This window comes from Heteronotia binoei, chromosome 3 (assembly GCF_032191835.1).
Source record: "Heteronotia binoei isolate CCM8104 ecotype False Entrance Well chromosome 3, APGP_CSIRO_Hbin_v1, whole genome shotgun sequence".
NCBI lineage: Eukaryota > Metazoa > Chordata > Lepidosauria > Squamata > Gekkonidae > Heteronotia > Heteronotia binoei.
In genome coordinates, this window is record NC_083225.1 from 191,322,312 (window position 1) to 191,339,788 (window position 17,477).

A 17,477-nucleotide genomic window follows, 5' to 3' on the forward strand; every position below is an offset into this window, starting at 1 on the left:
CTGGACTAGATGGACCCTTCCTGGTCTGATCCAGCAGGGCTCTTCTGATGTTCTCCTCAGGGGAAGGCCTCGGCCTCTCTGCCCTGTTGTTGGCCCTCCAGAGGAACTGGGTGGCCCCTGTGTGAGACAGGAGGCCTGGCTAGATGGACCCTCCCTGGTCTGAGCCAGCAGGGCTCTTCTTTGGCTTTTATTCCCACTCTCGTCAATCAGATTTAGCACTGAACCTAAAGGTCAGCCATCCCTCATTAGTGAAAGCAGTGTCAGTAAATGGGAACACCCCCACCTTGGTTAGTTTGAGCTGCTGTGCAACAGAAAAGCTTTTCGGTGTACCATTAAATGAAGCAGTTGCCCTTTGAGCCTCTCGTAAAGATGAAATAGAATAACTCACCAACATATATCTTATAGTATAACATAGTCCAGCCACCGGGGGGCAGCACCAGCTTATTCCATATTCTGCTTGTCCCAGAAGGCTTCTCCAAATCCACTCATTCCGTTTATCCCTCTCCCCCGCCCCCCCTTCACTGTTCTACTAGAAATAGCGGAGTTGTCCCCACTGATTGGCTTCTAGCTCCTTTTCCACCTCAATTGCAATTCTTGGATCAGACCTGTGAGTGTCCATCTAGTCCAGCCTCCTGTCTCACACAGAGGCCACCCAGTTCCTCTGGAGGGCCGACAACAGGGCAGAGAGGCTGAGCCCTTGCCCCAAGAAGAACCTCAGAAGAGCCCTTCTGGATCAGACCAGTGAGGGTCCATCTAGCCCAGCCTCCTGTCTCACACAGAGGCCACCCAGTTCCTCTGGACGGCCGACAACAGGGCACAGAGGCCGAGGCCTTCTCCTGAGAAGAACCTCAGAAGAGCCCGGCTGGATCAGACCAGGGAGGGTCCATCTAGCCCAGCCTCCTGTCTCACACAGAGGCCACCCAGTTCCTCTGAAGGGCCAACAGCAGGCAAAGAGGCCGAGGCCTTCTCCTGAGGAGAACATCAGAAGAGCCCTGCTGGATCAGACCAGGGAGGGTCCATCTAGTCCAGCCTCCTGTCTCACACAGAGGCCAACCAGTTCCTCTGGAGGGCCGACAACAGGGCACAGAGGCCGAGGCCTTCTCCTGAGAAGAACCTCAGAAGAGCCCGGCTGGATCAGACCAGTGTGGGTCCATCTAGCCCAGCCTCCTGTCTCACACAGAGGCCACCCAGTTCCTCTGAAGGGCCAACAGCAGGCAAAGAGGCCGAGGCCTTCTCCTGAGGAGAACATCAGAAGAGCCCTGCTGGATCAGACCAGGGAGGGTCCATCTAGTCCAGCCTCCTGTCTCACACAGAGGCCACCCAGTTCCTCTGGAGGGCCAGCAACAGGGCAGAGAGGCTGAGGCCTTCCCCTGAGAAGAACCTCAGAAGAGCCCTGCTGGATCAGACCAGGGAGGGTCCATCTAGCCCAGCCTCCTGTCTCACACAGGGGCCAGCCAGTTCCTCTGGAGGGCCAACAACAGAGCAGAGAGGCTGAGGCCTTCCCCTGAGAAGAGCATTAGAAGAGCCCTGCTGGATCAGACCAGGGAGGGTCCATCTAGCCCAGCCTCCAGTCTCACACAGGGGCCAGCCAGTTCCTCTGGAGGGCCAACAACAGGGCAGAGAGGCTGAGGCCTTCCCCTGAGAAGAGCATCAGAAGAGCCCTGCTGGATCAGACCAGGGAGGGTCTATCTAGTCCAGCCTCCTGTCTCATACAGTGGCCAACCAGTTCCTCTGGAGGGCCGACAACAGGGCAGAGAGGCTGAGGCCTTCCTAAGAACATCAGAAGAACCCTGCTGGATCAGACCAGGGAGGGTCCATCCCACAGTAGACAGCCAGTTCCTCTGGAAGGCCAACAAGAGGGCATAGAGACCGAAACTTCCTTCTGCATCACAGCTTGCTTTGCCAGGCTTGCTCAATTTCTCAAGAGCTACAGAGCAAAACCTCTTTCTCCATTGGCTGAGGCTCTCCCCCCCCACATAATCCCCTGGGGAAGGAAGGAAAGAGCCAGAGCTTCCTTTGCCCAGTTCCCTGGATCCCATGGGAGAAATACAAAGAAAGCATCCTTAAGACCAATGAATGTTAACTCATTGTCTGCGTTCTTTATAAATTGTATACCTTTGCTACCTAATCTTAATAGGTACACAGGCTTGGCCCAACTCGACATGGCCCAACCCTTCAAGGTCTTATTTATGTCAGGTCCAGCCCTCATAACAAATGAGTTTAACACCCCTGCCATAGAGGGAGTTTTTTGGGGGAGAGAGAAGGCACGGCACTGGGGACTGCCTCTAGCAGCAGAACTGCTAGCGCCAGCCCTGCGGGAACAGCTCCCTGCCGTCCCCTAAGTGACAGCCCTTCAAAGACTTCAAGAGAGCAATCCTGTCCCTCCTCAACCTCCTCTTCTCCAGACTAAACATCCCCAAGTCCCTCAGACTTTTCTCATAGGGCTAGAGAGCCAGTGTGCTATAGTGGTTAAGTGCACGGACTCTTATCTGGGAGAACCAGGTTTGATTCCCCACTCCTCCACTTGCACCTGCTGGAATGGCCTTGGTTCAGCCATGGCTCTCTTATCTGGGAGAACCGGGTTTGATTCCCCACTCCTCCACTGGCAGCTGCTGGAATGGCCTTGGGTCAGCCAGAGCTCTCTTATCTGGGAGAGCCGGGTTTGATTCCCCCACTCCTCCACTTGCAGTTGCTGGAATGGCCTTGGGTCAGCCATAGCTCTCTTATCTGGGAGAATTGGGTTTGATTCCCCACTCCTCCACTTGCAGCTGCTGGAATGGCCTCGGGTCAGCCACAGCTCTCTTATCTGGGAGAACCGGGTTTGATTCCCCACTCCTCCACTTGCACCTGCTGGAATGGCCTTGGGTCAGCCAGAGCTCTCTTATCTGGGAGAACCGGGTTTGATTCCCCACTCCTCCACTTGCACCTGCTGGAATAGCCTTGGGTCAGCCATAGCTCTCTTATCTGGGAGAACCAGGTTTGATTCCCCACTCCTCCACTTGCAGCTGCTGGAATGGCCTTGGGTCAGCCAGAGCTCTGTTATCTGGGAGAACCGGGTTGGATTTCCCACTCATCCATTTGCAGCTACTGGAATGGCCTTGGGTCAGCCAGAGCTCTCTTATCTGGGAGAACCGGGTTTGATTCCCCACTCCTCCACTGCAGCTGCTGGAATGGCCTTGGGTCAGCCATGGCTCTCTTATCTGGGAGAACCGGGTTTGATTCCCCACTCCTCCATTTGCACCTTCTGGAATGGCCTTGGGTCAGCCAGAGCTCTCTTATCTGGGAGAACCGGGTTTGATTCCCGCCTCCTCCACTTGCAGCTGCTGGAATGGCCTTGGTTCAGCCATGGCTCTCTTATCTGGGAGAACCGGGTTTGATTCCCCACTCCTCCACTGCAGCTGCTGGAATGGCCTTGGGTCAGCCATGGCTCTCTTATCTGGGAGAACCGGGTTTGATTCCCCACTCCTCCATTTGCACCTTCTGGAATGGCCTTGGGTCAGCCAGAGCTCTCTTATCTGGGAGAACCAGGTTTGATTCCCCACTCCTCCACTTGCACCTGCTGGAATGGCCTTGGGACAGCCAGAGCTCTCTTATCTGGGAGAACCGGGTTTGATTCCCCCCTCCTCCACTTGCACCTGCTGGAATGGCCTTGGTTCAGCCATGGCTCTCTAACTGGGAGAACCGGGTTTGATTCCCCACTCCTCCATTTGCACCTGCTGGAATGGCCTTGGGTCAGCCAGAGCTCTCTTATCTGGGAGAACCGGGTTTGATTCCCCACTCCTCCACTTGCACCTGCTGGAATGGCCTTGGGTCAGGCAGAGCTCTCTTATCTGGGAGAACCGGGTTTGAGTCCCCCCTCCTCCACTTGCAGCTGCTGGAATGGCCTTGGGTCAGCCAGAGCTCTCTTATCTGGGAGAACCGGGTTTGATTCCCCACTCCTCCACTGCAGCGGCTGGAATGGCCTTGGGTCAGCCAGAGCTCTCTTCTCTGGGAGAACCGGGTTTGATTCCCCCCTCCTCCACTTGCACCTGCTGGAATGGCCTTGGGTCAGCCAGAGCTCTCTTATCTGGGAGAACCGGGCTTGATTCCCCACTCCTCCACTTGCAACTGCTGGAATGGCCTTGGGTCAGCCAGAGCTCTCTTAACTGGGAGAACCGGGCTTGATTCCCCACTCCTCCACTGGCAGCTGCTGGAATGGCCTTGGGTCAGCCAGAGCTCTCTTATCTGGGAGAACCGGGCTTGATTCCCCACTCCTCCAGTGGCAGCTGCTGGAATGGCCTTGGGTCAGCCAGAGCTCTCTTATCTGGGAGAACCGGGCTTGATTTCCCACTCCTCCACTGGCAGCTGCTGGAATGGCCTTGGGTCAGCCAGAGCTCTCTTATCTGGGAGAACCGGGTTTGATTCCCCACTCCTCCACTGCAGCTGCTGGAATGGCCTTGGGTCAGCCAGAGCTCTCTTCTCTGGGAGAACCGGGATTGATTCCCCCCTCCTCCACTTGCACCTGCTGGAATGGCCTTGGGTCAGCCAGAGGGCTCTTATCTGGGAGAACCGGGTTTGATTCCCCACTCCTCCACTTGCAGCTGCTGGAATGGCCTTGGGTCAGCCAGAGCTCTCTTCTCTGGGAGAACCGGGCTTGATTCCCCACTCCTCCACTGGCAGCTGCTGGAATGGTCTTGGGTCAGCCAGAGCTCTCTTATCTGGGAGAACCGGGCTTGATTCCCCACTCCTCCACTGGCAGCTGCTGGAATGGCCTTGGGTCAGCCAGAGCTCTCTTATCTGGGAGAACCGGGTTTGACTCCCCACTCCTCCACTCGCACCTGCTGGAAAGGCCTTGAGTCAGCCAGAGCTCTCTTATCTGGGAGAAGCGGGTTTGATTCCCCACTCCTCCACTCGCACCTGCTGGAAAGGCTTGAGTCAGCCAGAGCTCTCTTCTCTGGGAGAACCGGGTTTGATTCCCCACTCCTCCACTGGCAGCTGCTGGAATGGCCTTGGGTCAGCCATAGGTCTGCCAGAGATTGTCTTTGAAAGGGCCGCTTCTGTGAGAGCTCTCTCAGCCCCACCTGCCTCACAGGGTGTCTGTTGTGGGGGAGGAAGGGAAAGGCAATTGTAAGCCACTCTGAGATTCAGAGTGAAGGAAAGGTCCCCTGTGCAAGCACCAGTCGTTTCTGACTCTGGGGTGACGTTGCTCTCACATTTTCACAGCAGACTTTTTACGGGGTGGTTTGCCGTTGCCTTCCCCAGTCATCTACGCTTTCCTTCCAGCAAGCTGGGGACTCATTTCATTGACCTCCGAAGGATGGAAGGCTGAGTCAACCTCGAGACGGCTACCTGAAAACCCAGCTTCCACCGGGGATCGAACTCAGGTTGTGAGTGTCATCAGGAGGTCCATCAGTGGGGATAGAAGCCATCCCACTGTGCCCCCCCTCCAAGCACCAAGAATACAGAACATCACTGCCCCAGACAGAGTTCCATCAATACAATGTCGCTAAGAGCCACTGATGGACCCCTGCTCCATATGCTTATCCAGTCCCCTTTGAAGCTGGTTATGCTTGTAGCCGCCACCACCTCCTGTGGCAGTGAATTCCACGTTAATCACCCTTTGGGTGAAGAAGGACTTCCTTTTATCCATTTTAACCCGACTGCTCAGCAATTTCATTGAATGCCCACAATTTCTTGTCTTGTGAGAAAGGGAGAAAAGGACTTCTTTCTCTGCCTTCTCCATCCCAGGCATAATCTTGTAAACCTCGATCATGTCACCCCGCAGTCAACATTTCTCCAAGCTAAAGAGCCCCAAGCGTTTTAACCTTTCTTCATAGGGAAAGTGTCCCAACTCTTGAATCATTCTAGTTGCCCTTTTCTGCACTTTTCCCAGTGCTATAATATCCTTTTTGAGGTGCGGTGACCCGAATTGTACACAGTACTCCAAATGAGGCTGCACCGTCGATTTATACAGGGGCATTATGATACTGGCTGATGAGTCTAAACCCACCCGTGTAGGGCTAGAAAAGAGCAGGGAACGCAGCCAAACGCAAATTATTTTCACTTACGTTTATTTCTATAGGTTTGTACTCCCCAAATCCCCAAAAAGGATTTTTCTCTAGATACACAGTATTCATGAGACACCAAAAATTGCACATTTCCCCTCTTTTACACATAATTCTCATGATCGCGGGGACACACGAACATGGGAACCAAAGCCCCAGTGTTCTGTGTGACCCAAAAGGCACACGTTAGAGCTTCAATCGTAGTGAGGATTCAAACCACTGAAGTGATGATTCCACGTAGTGATTCAAACCCAGTTAAGCACACAGCAGGACCAATACGCTTAAATATCTTTCCATCTATCCCACAGATGTACTCTTTGGCCTCTAAACTATACTTCTCTACAAAGCATCAGTCGAACGGCATGTAAACATTTAAGATCCATTCATTGTGCAGAAGAGCCGCTCTGTACATTCATCGGACGTGAAGACAGAGAGAGTAAGGCTTTTTAAAATTACCCTCCAATGTTGACCTCTTGTCGTTTCACCCCGTCGTTCTTCATCTCAAGGAAAACACGCTCTGGCTGTCTTCAAGCAGCTACATTCGAGTCCAGTAGCACTAAGAGACCAACAAAATTTTGGGAGTACCGGCTTTCAAGAGTCAAAGCTCCCTTTATCAGACATGAGTAAGAAAAAAAGAGGGAGGAGGAGGGGAGGGGGGAAAAGACATAAGCAAGAATGGAGATCCCTATCTGATGAAGGAGCTAAAATTCATAGAGAGCCAGTTTGGTGTAGTGGTTAAGTGTGCAGACTGTTGTCTGGGAACACCAGGTTTGATTCCCCACTCCTCCACTTGCAGCTGCTGGAATGGCCTTGGGTCAGCCATAGCTCTCACAGAGCTGTCCTTGAAAGGGCAGCTTCTGTCAGAGCTCTCTCAGCCCCACCCACATCACAGGTTGTCTGTTGTGGGGAAGGTAAAGGAGATTGTGAGCTGCTTTGAGACTCTGAAATTCAGAGTGGAGGACGGGGATACAAATCCAATGTCGTCGTCTTCTTCAAAAGTTATATCTCCTTTATCTCCTCCCCCCACAACAGATATCCTGTGAGGTGGGTGGGGCTGAGAGAGCTCTGACAGAAGCTGCCCTTTCAAGGACATCTCCTACCAGAGCTCTGGCTGACCCAAGGCCATTCCAGCAGCTGCAAGTGGAGGAGTGGGGAATCAAACCTGCCTGGACTTGAAGGGCATCTGGACTTGAATGTCGCTATTCTTCCGAAGACCCATACAGCTCCCCTCCTGAAACTGGTTCTCCCAGGCTGCAAACGCCTTTCTTGAACTTTTAATACCTTTGCTTTTCAAAGCTGTATGAGTGGGAGAAACCTTAGGCTAATTCACCCAAGGGCACCTGCAAAGGGGGTGGCGGGGGGGGGGGGTGGAGAGGCATTTAACAAAGGGAAGGGAGAAAGATCTGACCGGAGCAGCTGTTGTGTTTTTATATATACACACAATTGAAGAAAAACTGATGACCAAGAAAGGTTTTCAGTTCCCGCCCTGGTTTGCGCCGCAAGGTGTAAAGAAAAAGCGCACCTGCATGGGGAGAGAACCTCTGAATTTGCATTGCTTGTGCGCTGGGGGGGGGGGGTGTTCTTCTCAACCAGAAAGGCCCTTGGGTTACAGAACTGTGCCTGGAAAAGCAGTTCTAATGCACCGGCATTCTGCAGTGACAGAAGGCAACGCAGCCACGGATGGGACTTGCAGAACCAAAGGCAGATTCCAACTGGGTCTTTTCCTGGAAGGCCAGGGTTGTTGGAAATATCTGTTCTGTATGTCCTTTGCAATGTTCTAAAGGTCCAGCCATTATAGGGTTAACACTGTGCCTGATTCCCTATTTGTGGTTTTCGCCTCCCAGTACCCTTTCCCTGTAGAAAAAAAAATAGGTTTTGGCTTTTTCATGTCAAATGCTTCTCAATGGTTATTTGATCCAGTGATCCACCCCGCTGTTTGAGATAAAGAAATAGAATGTCAAACAGAATTCCCTAACAAGGGCGAGGTCTAGACCATGGGTGTCAAAACTCAGGACGAATCTGTGACATAAATGAGACTTTGTTGGGCCAGGCTGTGTCGGGGAGGGTCGTGTGTGTACTTATTTAAGATTAGGTAGCAGAGATGTAAACTTTGTAAAGGACGCAGACAAACACAATTAAAGATATTTTTAAAAAAACAAAAAAACCCTTAAAACATGCTTAAAACATGAGCACTCATTTCTTAAAGGTGCTTGCTTTGTATCTCCCCTGTGCGATCCAGGGAACCGGGCAAAGGAAGCTCTGGTTCTTTCCTTCCTTCCCCAGGGGACCAGGAGGGGGAGAATCCTCAGCCAGTAGAAGGAAGAGAGGCTTGGCTCAGTAGCTCTGCTGTGCGATTGAGAGAGCCTGGCAAAGCAAGCTATTCCTCCCCCCCCCCTTCCTCCCCAGGGGAAGAGCCTTAGCCAATGGAGAAAATAGAGGCCTTGCTCCGTAGTTCCTGTACGATTGAGCAAGCCTGGCAAAGCAAGCTGGGATGCAGAAGGAAGCAAAAGAGAGGGAGAAGGAAGCAGAGGACAGCCTGTTGCTCAGGGCCTGATAGGAGCCCTCCGGGGCCTGATTTGGCCCCTGGGCTGCATGTTTGACACCCGTGGCCTAGACTCCATCGCCTGGTTCCTACTATTAAAACTGAGGTTCTTGCTATACAGACTCAACATGGGTTGAAATTAAAAATTTCCGGCTCAACATGAGGAAGAACTTCCTGACCATTCGAGCGGTTCCTCAGTGGAACAGGCTTCCTCGGGAGGTGGTGGGCTCTCCTTCCTTGGAGGTTTTCAACAGAGGCTAGATGGCCACCTGACAGCAATGAAGATCCTGTGAATGTAGGAGGTGTTTGTGAGTTTCCTGCATTGTGCAGGGGGTTGGACTAGATGGCCCTGGAGGCACTTTCCAACTCTATGATTCTAGCAGCTCAGCGACACCTGGATCCAGACCGTGAGCATGGGTGAGCACACTGCTTGCATGATGCAATCTGGCTGCGAGACCGGCATCTCTGTTAAAAAGGATGGGAAAGGGGGAAGACGGCCACTGTGGAAGCAGCACATTGTTTTATTCCTGACCTCGTGGCCGGTGACACTCTCCGTGGCTTGTGACTCTGAACATTTGGACCCAGTTTGGACTCAGACCTCTGGATTCGCCCACAAACCTGTCGCTGCTGCCGAACGGCCTACTGTACGTCCAGCCGGGGAGCTAGAATTTGACCACGCTGCGCTGGTTGTGCCCACGCCTCACCTCACTCGTGCCCTGGCTTGGCTGACCTGCCCTATGCTGGCTGCATTCCAGGACAGACTGTTCAGCGGGATGCTTTTTGATCTGTGCAGCCAATCAGAAGACCTGCTGGGCAAAAGCCTCACCTAGCTCAACCCCAGTTCAAAAAGCACTTGGTGGATACCAAGGAAGGGCAGACTGCTTAGCAAGATGCCTTTTGATCCACACAGCCAATCAGAAGACCTGCTGGGCGAAAGCCTCACTTAGCCCCACCCCAGTTCTTGGTTGATACCAAGAAAGGACTGTTTAGCAAGACGCCTTTTTATCTACGCAGATCTACACCAATCAGAAGACCTGCTGGGCAAAAGCCTCACTTAGCCCCGCCCCAGTTCTAAAAGCACTTGGTGGATACCAAGAAAGGCGCCAACAGGCCCCGCAGCGCTCATGGGCCCCTCATTGGGGACCCCAGATGTGACCCATCAACCGCTACTAAGCCACTTGAAGTTCTTCTGCGTCCAAAGGTGGGGGGCTTACGACGCTAAACTAGGTTCACCTCATTCGGAGCCTCTTCCTCACACTCTGCAGAAAGCTAGTCCTGGGGACCAGTCTAAGCAGCGCCCCCTGGTGGATCACACAGCCACAGGCCCCAAGAATCAGCCACGGTCTTTCAGGGTCTTGCCTGCTCTGACTCGCAGGGGCTCTCCAGGGTCCAAAGCAGAGCTTTTGCGCATCACCCGCTGCCAGATTCTGTCACTGAATGCCAGGGACTGAGTTCGAGACCTTCCAGGGGTCGTTTTGTAGAAAAATAGGTGGTGGAGCTCGTTGGCATAACTCATTCGCATATACCACCACCACCACGACCCCTCCAGCCAAAAGCAACCTGATGCAAGAAAGGAGAGCCCCAGGCGAGCGAGGCCTGCTTGGGCTGGGTAAAGATCCAGCCAGCCCAAGCAGGCCTCGCTCGCCTGGGGCTCCCCTGGGCTGCCCTTCCCCCAGTCAAAAGGCCAGCAAGCCACCTGCTGCCCAGAATCTCATAAGAAGCGGAGAACGGGTGGTGCAGACTTCAGGGGTTCATGAGGGCTGCTGGGGGCGTGGCAAAGCCCCTGGGGGCTGGCTGGCTGCCCGCTCTCCTAATCCAAGGATTGTTCTGCAGCTGCACCTTCTATTAAGTGGACAAGGTAGGTGGAGAGGAAGAGGGGGAACTGTCAGAAAGGTCCAGGAGCTGTGCTCTTGCGAGGTCCTGCTGAATCTGAGGCCTGGGACCTTCTATGTTCCAAGAACGCACTCCACCAGTCAGCTACGGCCCTGTCCCTTATACTTCTCAGACCAGGTACCAAGGAAGCCGCTTGCGACTCCATTCTCTTGCCAACCACTTGGGGGCAGCATAACAGCCCCAATTCAGATTAGGCCAGAGCATCAGGACGAAACAAGCGCTTTGATTTGGGTGGCAGGAAGTGACCTTTCGGCTTCTTGGCTCAGGCACTCTGTTCCCTGCCCAAGAGGGGCAATACAGGTCTCATTTTGCAGATTTCCCAACACAAATGTTGCCTCGTCCAAGTTTGATGGGGGAACTGTACTGCGTTGGCACCGGATGCGTCCGTCACCGAGAAAGAAGGTTACAAGACGGGTCTAACATATTTAGACAACTTTTGTTTTGGTTTTTTTGTCCTTCTAAAGCTCACCCCCCCCCATTGTCAAGGCTCACGTCCCGGATTCCCAGACCAGGAAACAAGCCACTCCCCCTCCGGCAGAAAAGCGTCTTTGATGCGAGAGCAAGTTCGCCTCTTCCCCCATTCCCACGCAAGTCAGCGGGACAGCTCCTCTTGCCGTCAGTTGACTTCCAAGACGTCCGCCTCCAGCAGGCCGAATTTCGTCTTGTGCTTGTCGAAGAGCTTCCTCAGGGAGCTGACGTAGAGGCTGTGATAAAAGTCTACTTCCTTCTGGCTCGGGTTTTCGATTTTCGGAATGGTGATCGGCTCCCCCACTGAAAGGAGAGAGACGCGCTTGGTGAGTTATGGAGAAGAAGAAGAAGATATTCGATTTATATCCCGCCCTCCACTCCGAAGAGTCTCAGAGCGGCTCACAATCTCCTGTACCTTCCTCCCCCACAAAAGACACCCTGTGAGGTACATGGAGATATTGGATTTATATCCCGCCCTCCACTGCAAGAGTCTCAGAGCGGCTCACAATCTCCTGTACCTTCCTCCCCCATAACAGACACCCTGTGAGGTAGATGAAGATATTGGATTTATATCCCACCCTCCACTCCAAAGAGTCTCAAAGCGGCTCACAATCTCCTTTATCTTCCTCCCCCACAACAGACACCCTATGAGGTAGATGAAGATATTGGATTTATATCCCGCCCTCCACTCTGAAGAGTCTCAAAGCGGCTCACAATATCCTTTCCCTTCCTCCCCCACAACAGACACCCTGTGAGGTAGATGAAGACATTGGATTTATATTCCGCCCTCCACTCCGAAGAGTCTCAGAGCGGCTCAATCTCCTTTCCCTTCCTCCCCCACAACAGGCACCCTGTGAGGTGGGTGGGGCTGGAGAGGGCTCTCACCGCAGCTGCCCTTTCAAGGACAACCTCTGCCAGAGCTCTGGCTGACCCAAGGCCATGCTAGCAGGTGCAAGTGGAGGAGTGGGGAATCAAACCCGGTTCTCCCAGATAAGAGTCCGCACACTTAACCACTACACCAAACTGGTTCTCCCCTGGAGAGGGGAGGGCGCAGGCCCGTAACCATGGGGGGGGGCGGCCTCTCCACCCAACCCCCCTTCGACCTTTATGGCCCCTCCTTTCCCCCCACTCTCTCCTCAGTCACTTCTCTGGCAGCCCCCAATCTCCCCGCCACTCCGGCAGCCCTCACCACCCCTCCGTGGTGCCTCCCTCCCTCCCTCCCACCCAGTGAAGCGTGGGCTCCTGTGTCTCTTTCAAGGCAGCCCCCCGCCAATCAGCTGATCGGCGGGAAAAGCCACACCAAAGAGCCGGTGGTTCCCATGCTGGATTTCCGGCGCGTTCAGCACATTCAGCGCTGGCCGCCCCAGTGCTGAATGTGCTGAGCGTGCCGGAAAGCCAGCATAGGAACCGCCGGCCTCTGCATGGCTTTTCCCGTCGATCAGCTGATCGGCGGGGGGGGTGCCTCGAAAGAGCCCCAGGAGCCGGGCTTCACCGGGTGGGTGAGTGGGAAGGAGGGGAAAACGTCGCGGAGGGCGCTGCCAGAATGGCGGAGAGAGAGGGGGGTGGCAGCGGAGAGAGAGGGGGCCGCCAAAGCAGGGGCCCCTCCACCCGAAATTTTTTTCCAAGGCCCCTCCCCCACCTAAAATTTTCCGGCTACAGGCCTGGGCGGGCGACAGCCAGCTGGGACGAATGGCTCTCCTAGCAAAAAGGTCTCCAGCTTACACACCCATACCTCTCCAGAATCCCTGGCTATGGTCCTTTCCAAGCTGTGACTCAGGAGATACAAGAGATCAAATACCCTGAATGCATAGGGTTGCCATGTCCAGCTCAAGAAATAGCCGGGGGGGCTTTGGGGGGTGGAGCCGAGAGCAAGGGTGTGACAAGCACAACTGAATTCCAAAGGGACATATGAGCATATGAAGCTGCCTTATACTGAATCAGACCCTGGGTTCATCAAGTCAGTATTGTCTACTCAGACTGGCAGCGGCTCTCCAGGGTCTCAGCTGAGGTTTTTCACACCTATTTGGCTGGACCCTTTTTAGTTGGAGATGCTGGGGATTGAACCTGGGACCTTCTGCTTCCCAAGCAGATGCTCTACCACTGAGCCACAGCCCCATTCATGGCTCTCCAGGGTCTCCAGCTGAGGTTTTTTACACCTATTTGCCTGGACCCTTTTTAGTTGGAGATGCCGGGGATTGAACCTGGGACCTTCTGCAGGGAGTTCTGGCTTTCACATTTATGGGGACCTCACGCCTTTTAAACGCATTCTCTCCCTTTGGAAATAATGAAGGCTAGGGGCACCTCCTTTGGGGGGCCTCATAGAATTGGACCCTCTGGTCCAATCTTTTTGAAACTTGGGGGGGGGGGCGTGTTTTGCAAAGAGACATTGGAATCTATACCGAAAATCTGGCCTCTACCTCAAAATGTCATGGGTGCTGGGGACCTTTCAGAGGAAGTTGAGTCTGATGAGGAAACTGTGCCCCTGCCACCTGCACCAGTGCCCCTGCCTCCTGCTGGAGAAGATCCCAGCCCCCCTGCCTCGCCCTCTCGGGTGGCTCGTGTGCGTGACCGCCTCCGGCAGGACCTCAGGGATCGGAGGAGGGCGGCACGCTCACAAGCAAGACGCTCCCTGAGCCCTGAGTTCTGAGAGGATTCTGGCCCTTCTAAGAGCAAGGATGCTTGAGTGGTAACAGGATCCTGGCTGCCTCCCTGAGCCAGCAATTAGCCCAAACGGGCAACAGCCAGCAGAGGGCTATATAGCTGTGGGCTTTGGGAGGAGGCTTTGTGGAAGCAACTAGTCATCTCCCTGACATTCTAGCATCCACTCCGGCTTGACTTTGGTTCCTGACTCCCTGACTTTGGCTTTGGACTTCTGGACTCCCTGACCTCGGCTTCTGGACCTCAGACCTGCGATACTTCTACAGTGATTCGGATTTGGCGCCTCGGACCCTCCTGCTTACTGGCTACAGACCTCGGACTGCCTCTGGACTTTGCCTGACCCGGCCCCAGCCGTGACACAAAAAACAGGCCCCTCGGAGCCCCAGATACCCTCAGATCCATTCTCCATTATACCCTACGGCAGGGGTGGCCAACGGTAGCTCTCCAGATGTTTTTTGCCTACAGCTCCCATCAGCCCCAGCCATCGGCCATGCTGGCTGGGGCTGATGGGAGTTGTAGGCAAAAAAACATCTGGAGAGCCACCGTTGGCCACTCCTGCCCTATGGGAATCAGTCTCCAGAGGGTATAATGGAGTGCCCAGCAGACATTTCTCTCCCTCCCCCCCTCGCTTTCTGATAACTCTGAAGCTGGAGGAGAGCCTCCAGACCAGGGGACCTTCCCCCGCCTGGGGACTGGCAACTCTATGCAGGCACCGCTAAGCAATGCTGAAGAAGACGAGCCAGGAGTCTCCACCATGTTGCCCTTGCGTTTTTCGAAAGTGGGCAGGGCCTGCTGGAGCTTTCCCGCAGCAAAGTTTCTGATTGGCCATTGGAGATTTGATTGACTACAGATTGATTGTTCTTTTTACCATAACCTCCGTAAAGATTTATTTGGCAAGCTTTCTTTTTCTCCAGATTTGTCCATTCTGCCACCCTGTTATTATTTATTGAGTGATACTGAGGGGGTGGTTAGTGAGGCTGTGGCAAAATTTCTGGCTGACATCCTTAAATTTAATTCTGACCATGTTTGAATGCATCTGTAAGCTCGGTTTTATTTTGATTTTATCTCCAGTGTTTAAATTTTTATATTCTGTGTATTTTTATCTGAATCTATTATGCCATTAAAGGTTTGGTATGGTATGGTATGACTACAGATTTTTTTTTTTAAACTTGCTTTGGTAGCAGCTGCCCCCACACCACAAGGATCATACCAGAACTCGTGGGCACTCAATGAAATTGCTGAGCGGTCGAGTTAGAATGGATAAAAGGAAGTCCTTCTTCACCCAAAGGGTGATTAACATGTGGAACTCACTTCTGCAGGAGGTGGGGGCGGCTACAAGCATAGCCGGCTTCAAGAAGGAATTGGATAAACATCTGGAGCAGAGGCCCATCAGTGGCTATTAGCCACAGCGTATTGTTGGAACTCTCTGTCTGGGGCAAGTGATGCTCTGTATTCTTGGTACTTGGGGGGCACAGTGGGAGGGCTTCTAGTGTCCTGGCCTCACTGATGGACCTCCTGATGGCACCTGGGTTTTTTGGCCATTGTGGGACACAGAGTGTTGGACTGGATGGGCCATTGGCCTGATCCAGCATGGCTTCTCTTATGTTCTTATGTCTGGGGCAAGTGATACTCTGTCTTCTTGGTGCTTGGGGGGCACAATGGGAGGGCTTCTAGTGTCCTGGCCCCACTGATGGCACCTAGGGTTTTTTGGCCACTGTGTGTACAAAGTGTTGGACTGGATGGGCCATTGGCCTGATCCAACATGCCTTCTCTTATGTTCTTATCATCACGGCATGACTGAATGTAAGCTGAGGCAACCATTTTGTGGCCTGATCTAAAATGGCTTCTCTCTTACGTTCATGCTTCCAGTCTAGCTCCACACCCCTGGGAAGAGGTCAGCCTGGGCTTCCATCTCACCTACGGTGTTGATCGGCTTGGAGAAGGGCAGCAAGCCCCAGGTGTTAGAGGAGAAGAGGCTCCGTCCGAGGAAGAAGCAGGGGGCGAAGCCGACGTACTTCTGGAACTTCTTCTGAATCCATTTGCCCCACGAGCCTTCCTCAAAGACCACCTGCTTGTAAACTTCGTTCTCGCCGAACGAATAGATGGGAACGAGATCCGCCCTGGAAAGTTTTTAAAAAGACGCTGGTAAGCACCTTTCCTTTTTACGGGACGCCAAGACACAGGGTAAGTGCAAGATTATTCTGTTGCTTCGAGCCAGGTATACCATCACCTGGGACTGCCAACCTCTAGTTGGGTAAAGCTAAGCAAATGATTGTGACAAATAACTAAATCACAAATTAGGCGAAGGAAAGGCCCCCTGTGCAAGCACCAGTGGTTTCCGACTCTGGGGTGACGTCGCTTTCACAACGTTTTCATGGCAGACTTTTTACGGGGTGGTTTGCCATTGCCTTCCCCAGTCATCTACGCTTTCCCCCCAGCAAGCTGGGAACTCATTTTACCTTCACAACGTTCTCACGGCAGACTTTTTACGGGGTGGTTTGCCATTGCCTTCCCCAGTCATCTACACTTTCCCCCCAGCAAGCTGGGAACTCATTTTACCTTCACAACGTTTTCACGGCAGACTTTTTACAGGGTGTTTTGCCTTTGCCTTCCCCAGTCATCTACACTTTCCCCCCAGCAAGCTGGGAACTCATTTTACCTTCACAACATTTTCACAGCAGACTTTTCACGGGGTGGATTGCCATTGCCTTCCCCAGTCATCTACGCTTTCCCCCAAGCAAGCTGGGGACCCATTTTACCTTCACAACGTTTTCACGGCAGACTTTTTACGGGGCAGTTTGCCATTGCCTTCCCCAGTCATCTACACTTTCCCCCCAGCAAGCTGGGGACTCATTTTACCTTCACAAAGTTTTCACGGCAGACTTTTTACAGGGTGTTTTGCCTTTGCCTTCCCCAGTCATCTACACTTTCCCCCACAGCAAGCTGGGGACTCATTTGACCGACCTCGGAAGGATGGAAGGCTGAGTCAACCTCAAGCCGGCTACCTGAAAACCCAGCTTCTGCTGGGAATCGAACTCAGGTCGTGAGCAGAGCTTAGTACTGCAGCTTTAACACTGCGCCACGGGGCTCTTCAAAAATCAGGCAAAACACATTCTATTAATTACAATATCAGTTGAAATTCCTCATCATTTTTTTTAAACTTTCAACTAAACTTTATTCTTTTGCCAGATTCGATACATTTGCAGAAATAGGGTGCATACGCCATAATCATGCTGATAACAATAGTTCAAAAAGAAATCAAATTCCGGTACAAAGGATCTGTTAGAATAATGTTATGCTCTGACAAGTATGTAACTACTGGATATCTTTTTCTGCAATTTTCTTTTCATCTAATTCTGGTGGAATATCATTATTTGAATATGAGAGTTTACTAAGAATAAAGTATTCCCAGATCTTGTTTCTCCAACTATACAGAGTTGGCATATTAGAGTTTTTCCAATTATATGCTAGGAGTGTTTTTCCAATAGACAGAAGTGTTGGTATGAAGTGGGTCCAGTGTTCCGGTAATATCATTTCAGGATTAAGAGGTAAGTGACTATTCAATATGTTATTTATTTCTAAAATGATAGTTTTCCAGTATGTCTGGATGAGGGGGCAAGACCACCAAGAGTGAAGATGTGTAGCAATTTGCCCACATTGTTTAAGAACATAAGAGAAGCCATGTTGCATCAGGCCAATGGCCCATCCAGTCCAACACCCTGCCATACAGTGGCCAAAAAACCCAGGTGCCATCAGGAGGTCCACCAGTGGGGGCCAAGACACTAGAAGCCCTCCCACTGCCCACCCAAGCACCAAGAATACAGAGCATCACTGCCCCAGACATAAGAACAAAAGAGAAGCCATGTTGGATC

The 17,477-nt window shown here is 52.7% G+C and overlaps 1 protein-coding gene across 1 annotated transcript in view; it reads right to left on the minus strand.

The window, feature by feature from the left end:
* Positions 1 to 10,903: 10,903 nt before the first annotated feature.
* The window catches only part of LOC132568847 (diacylglycerol O-acyltransferase 2-like), a 70,461-nt gene continuing 63,887 nt past the window's right edge, over positions 10,904 to 17,477 (minus strand). The window contains exons 7-8 of the mRNA XM_060235031.1: positions 15,523 to 15,725; positions 10,904 to 11,250 (exon numbers count right to left, since the gene is read on the minus strand). Coding sequence (XP_060091014.1) covers positions 11,096 to 11,250; positions 15,523 to 15,725 — 358 coding nt within the window. The 3' untranslated portion in view covers positions 10,904 to 11,095. The remainder of the gene's footprint in view (positions 11,251 to 15,522; positions 15,726 to 17,477) is intronic.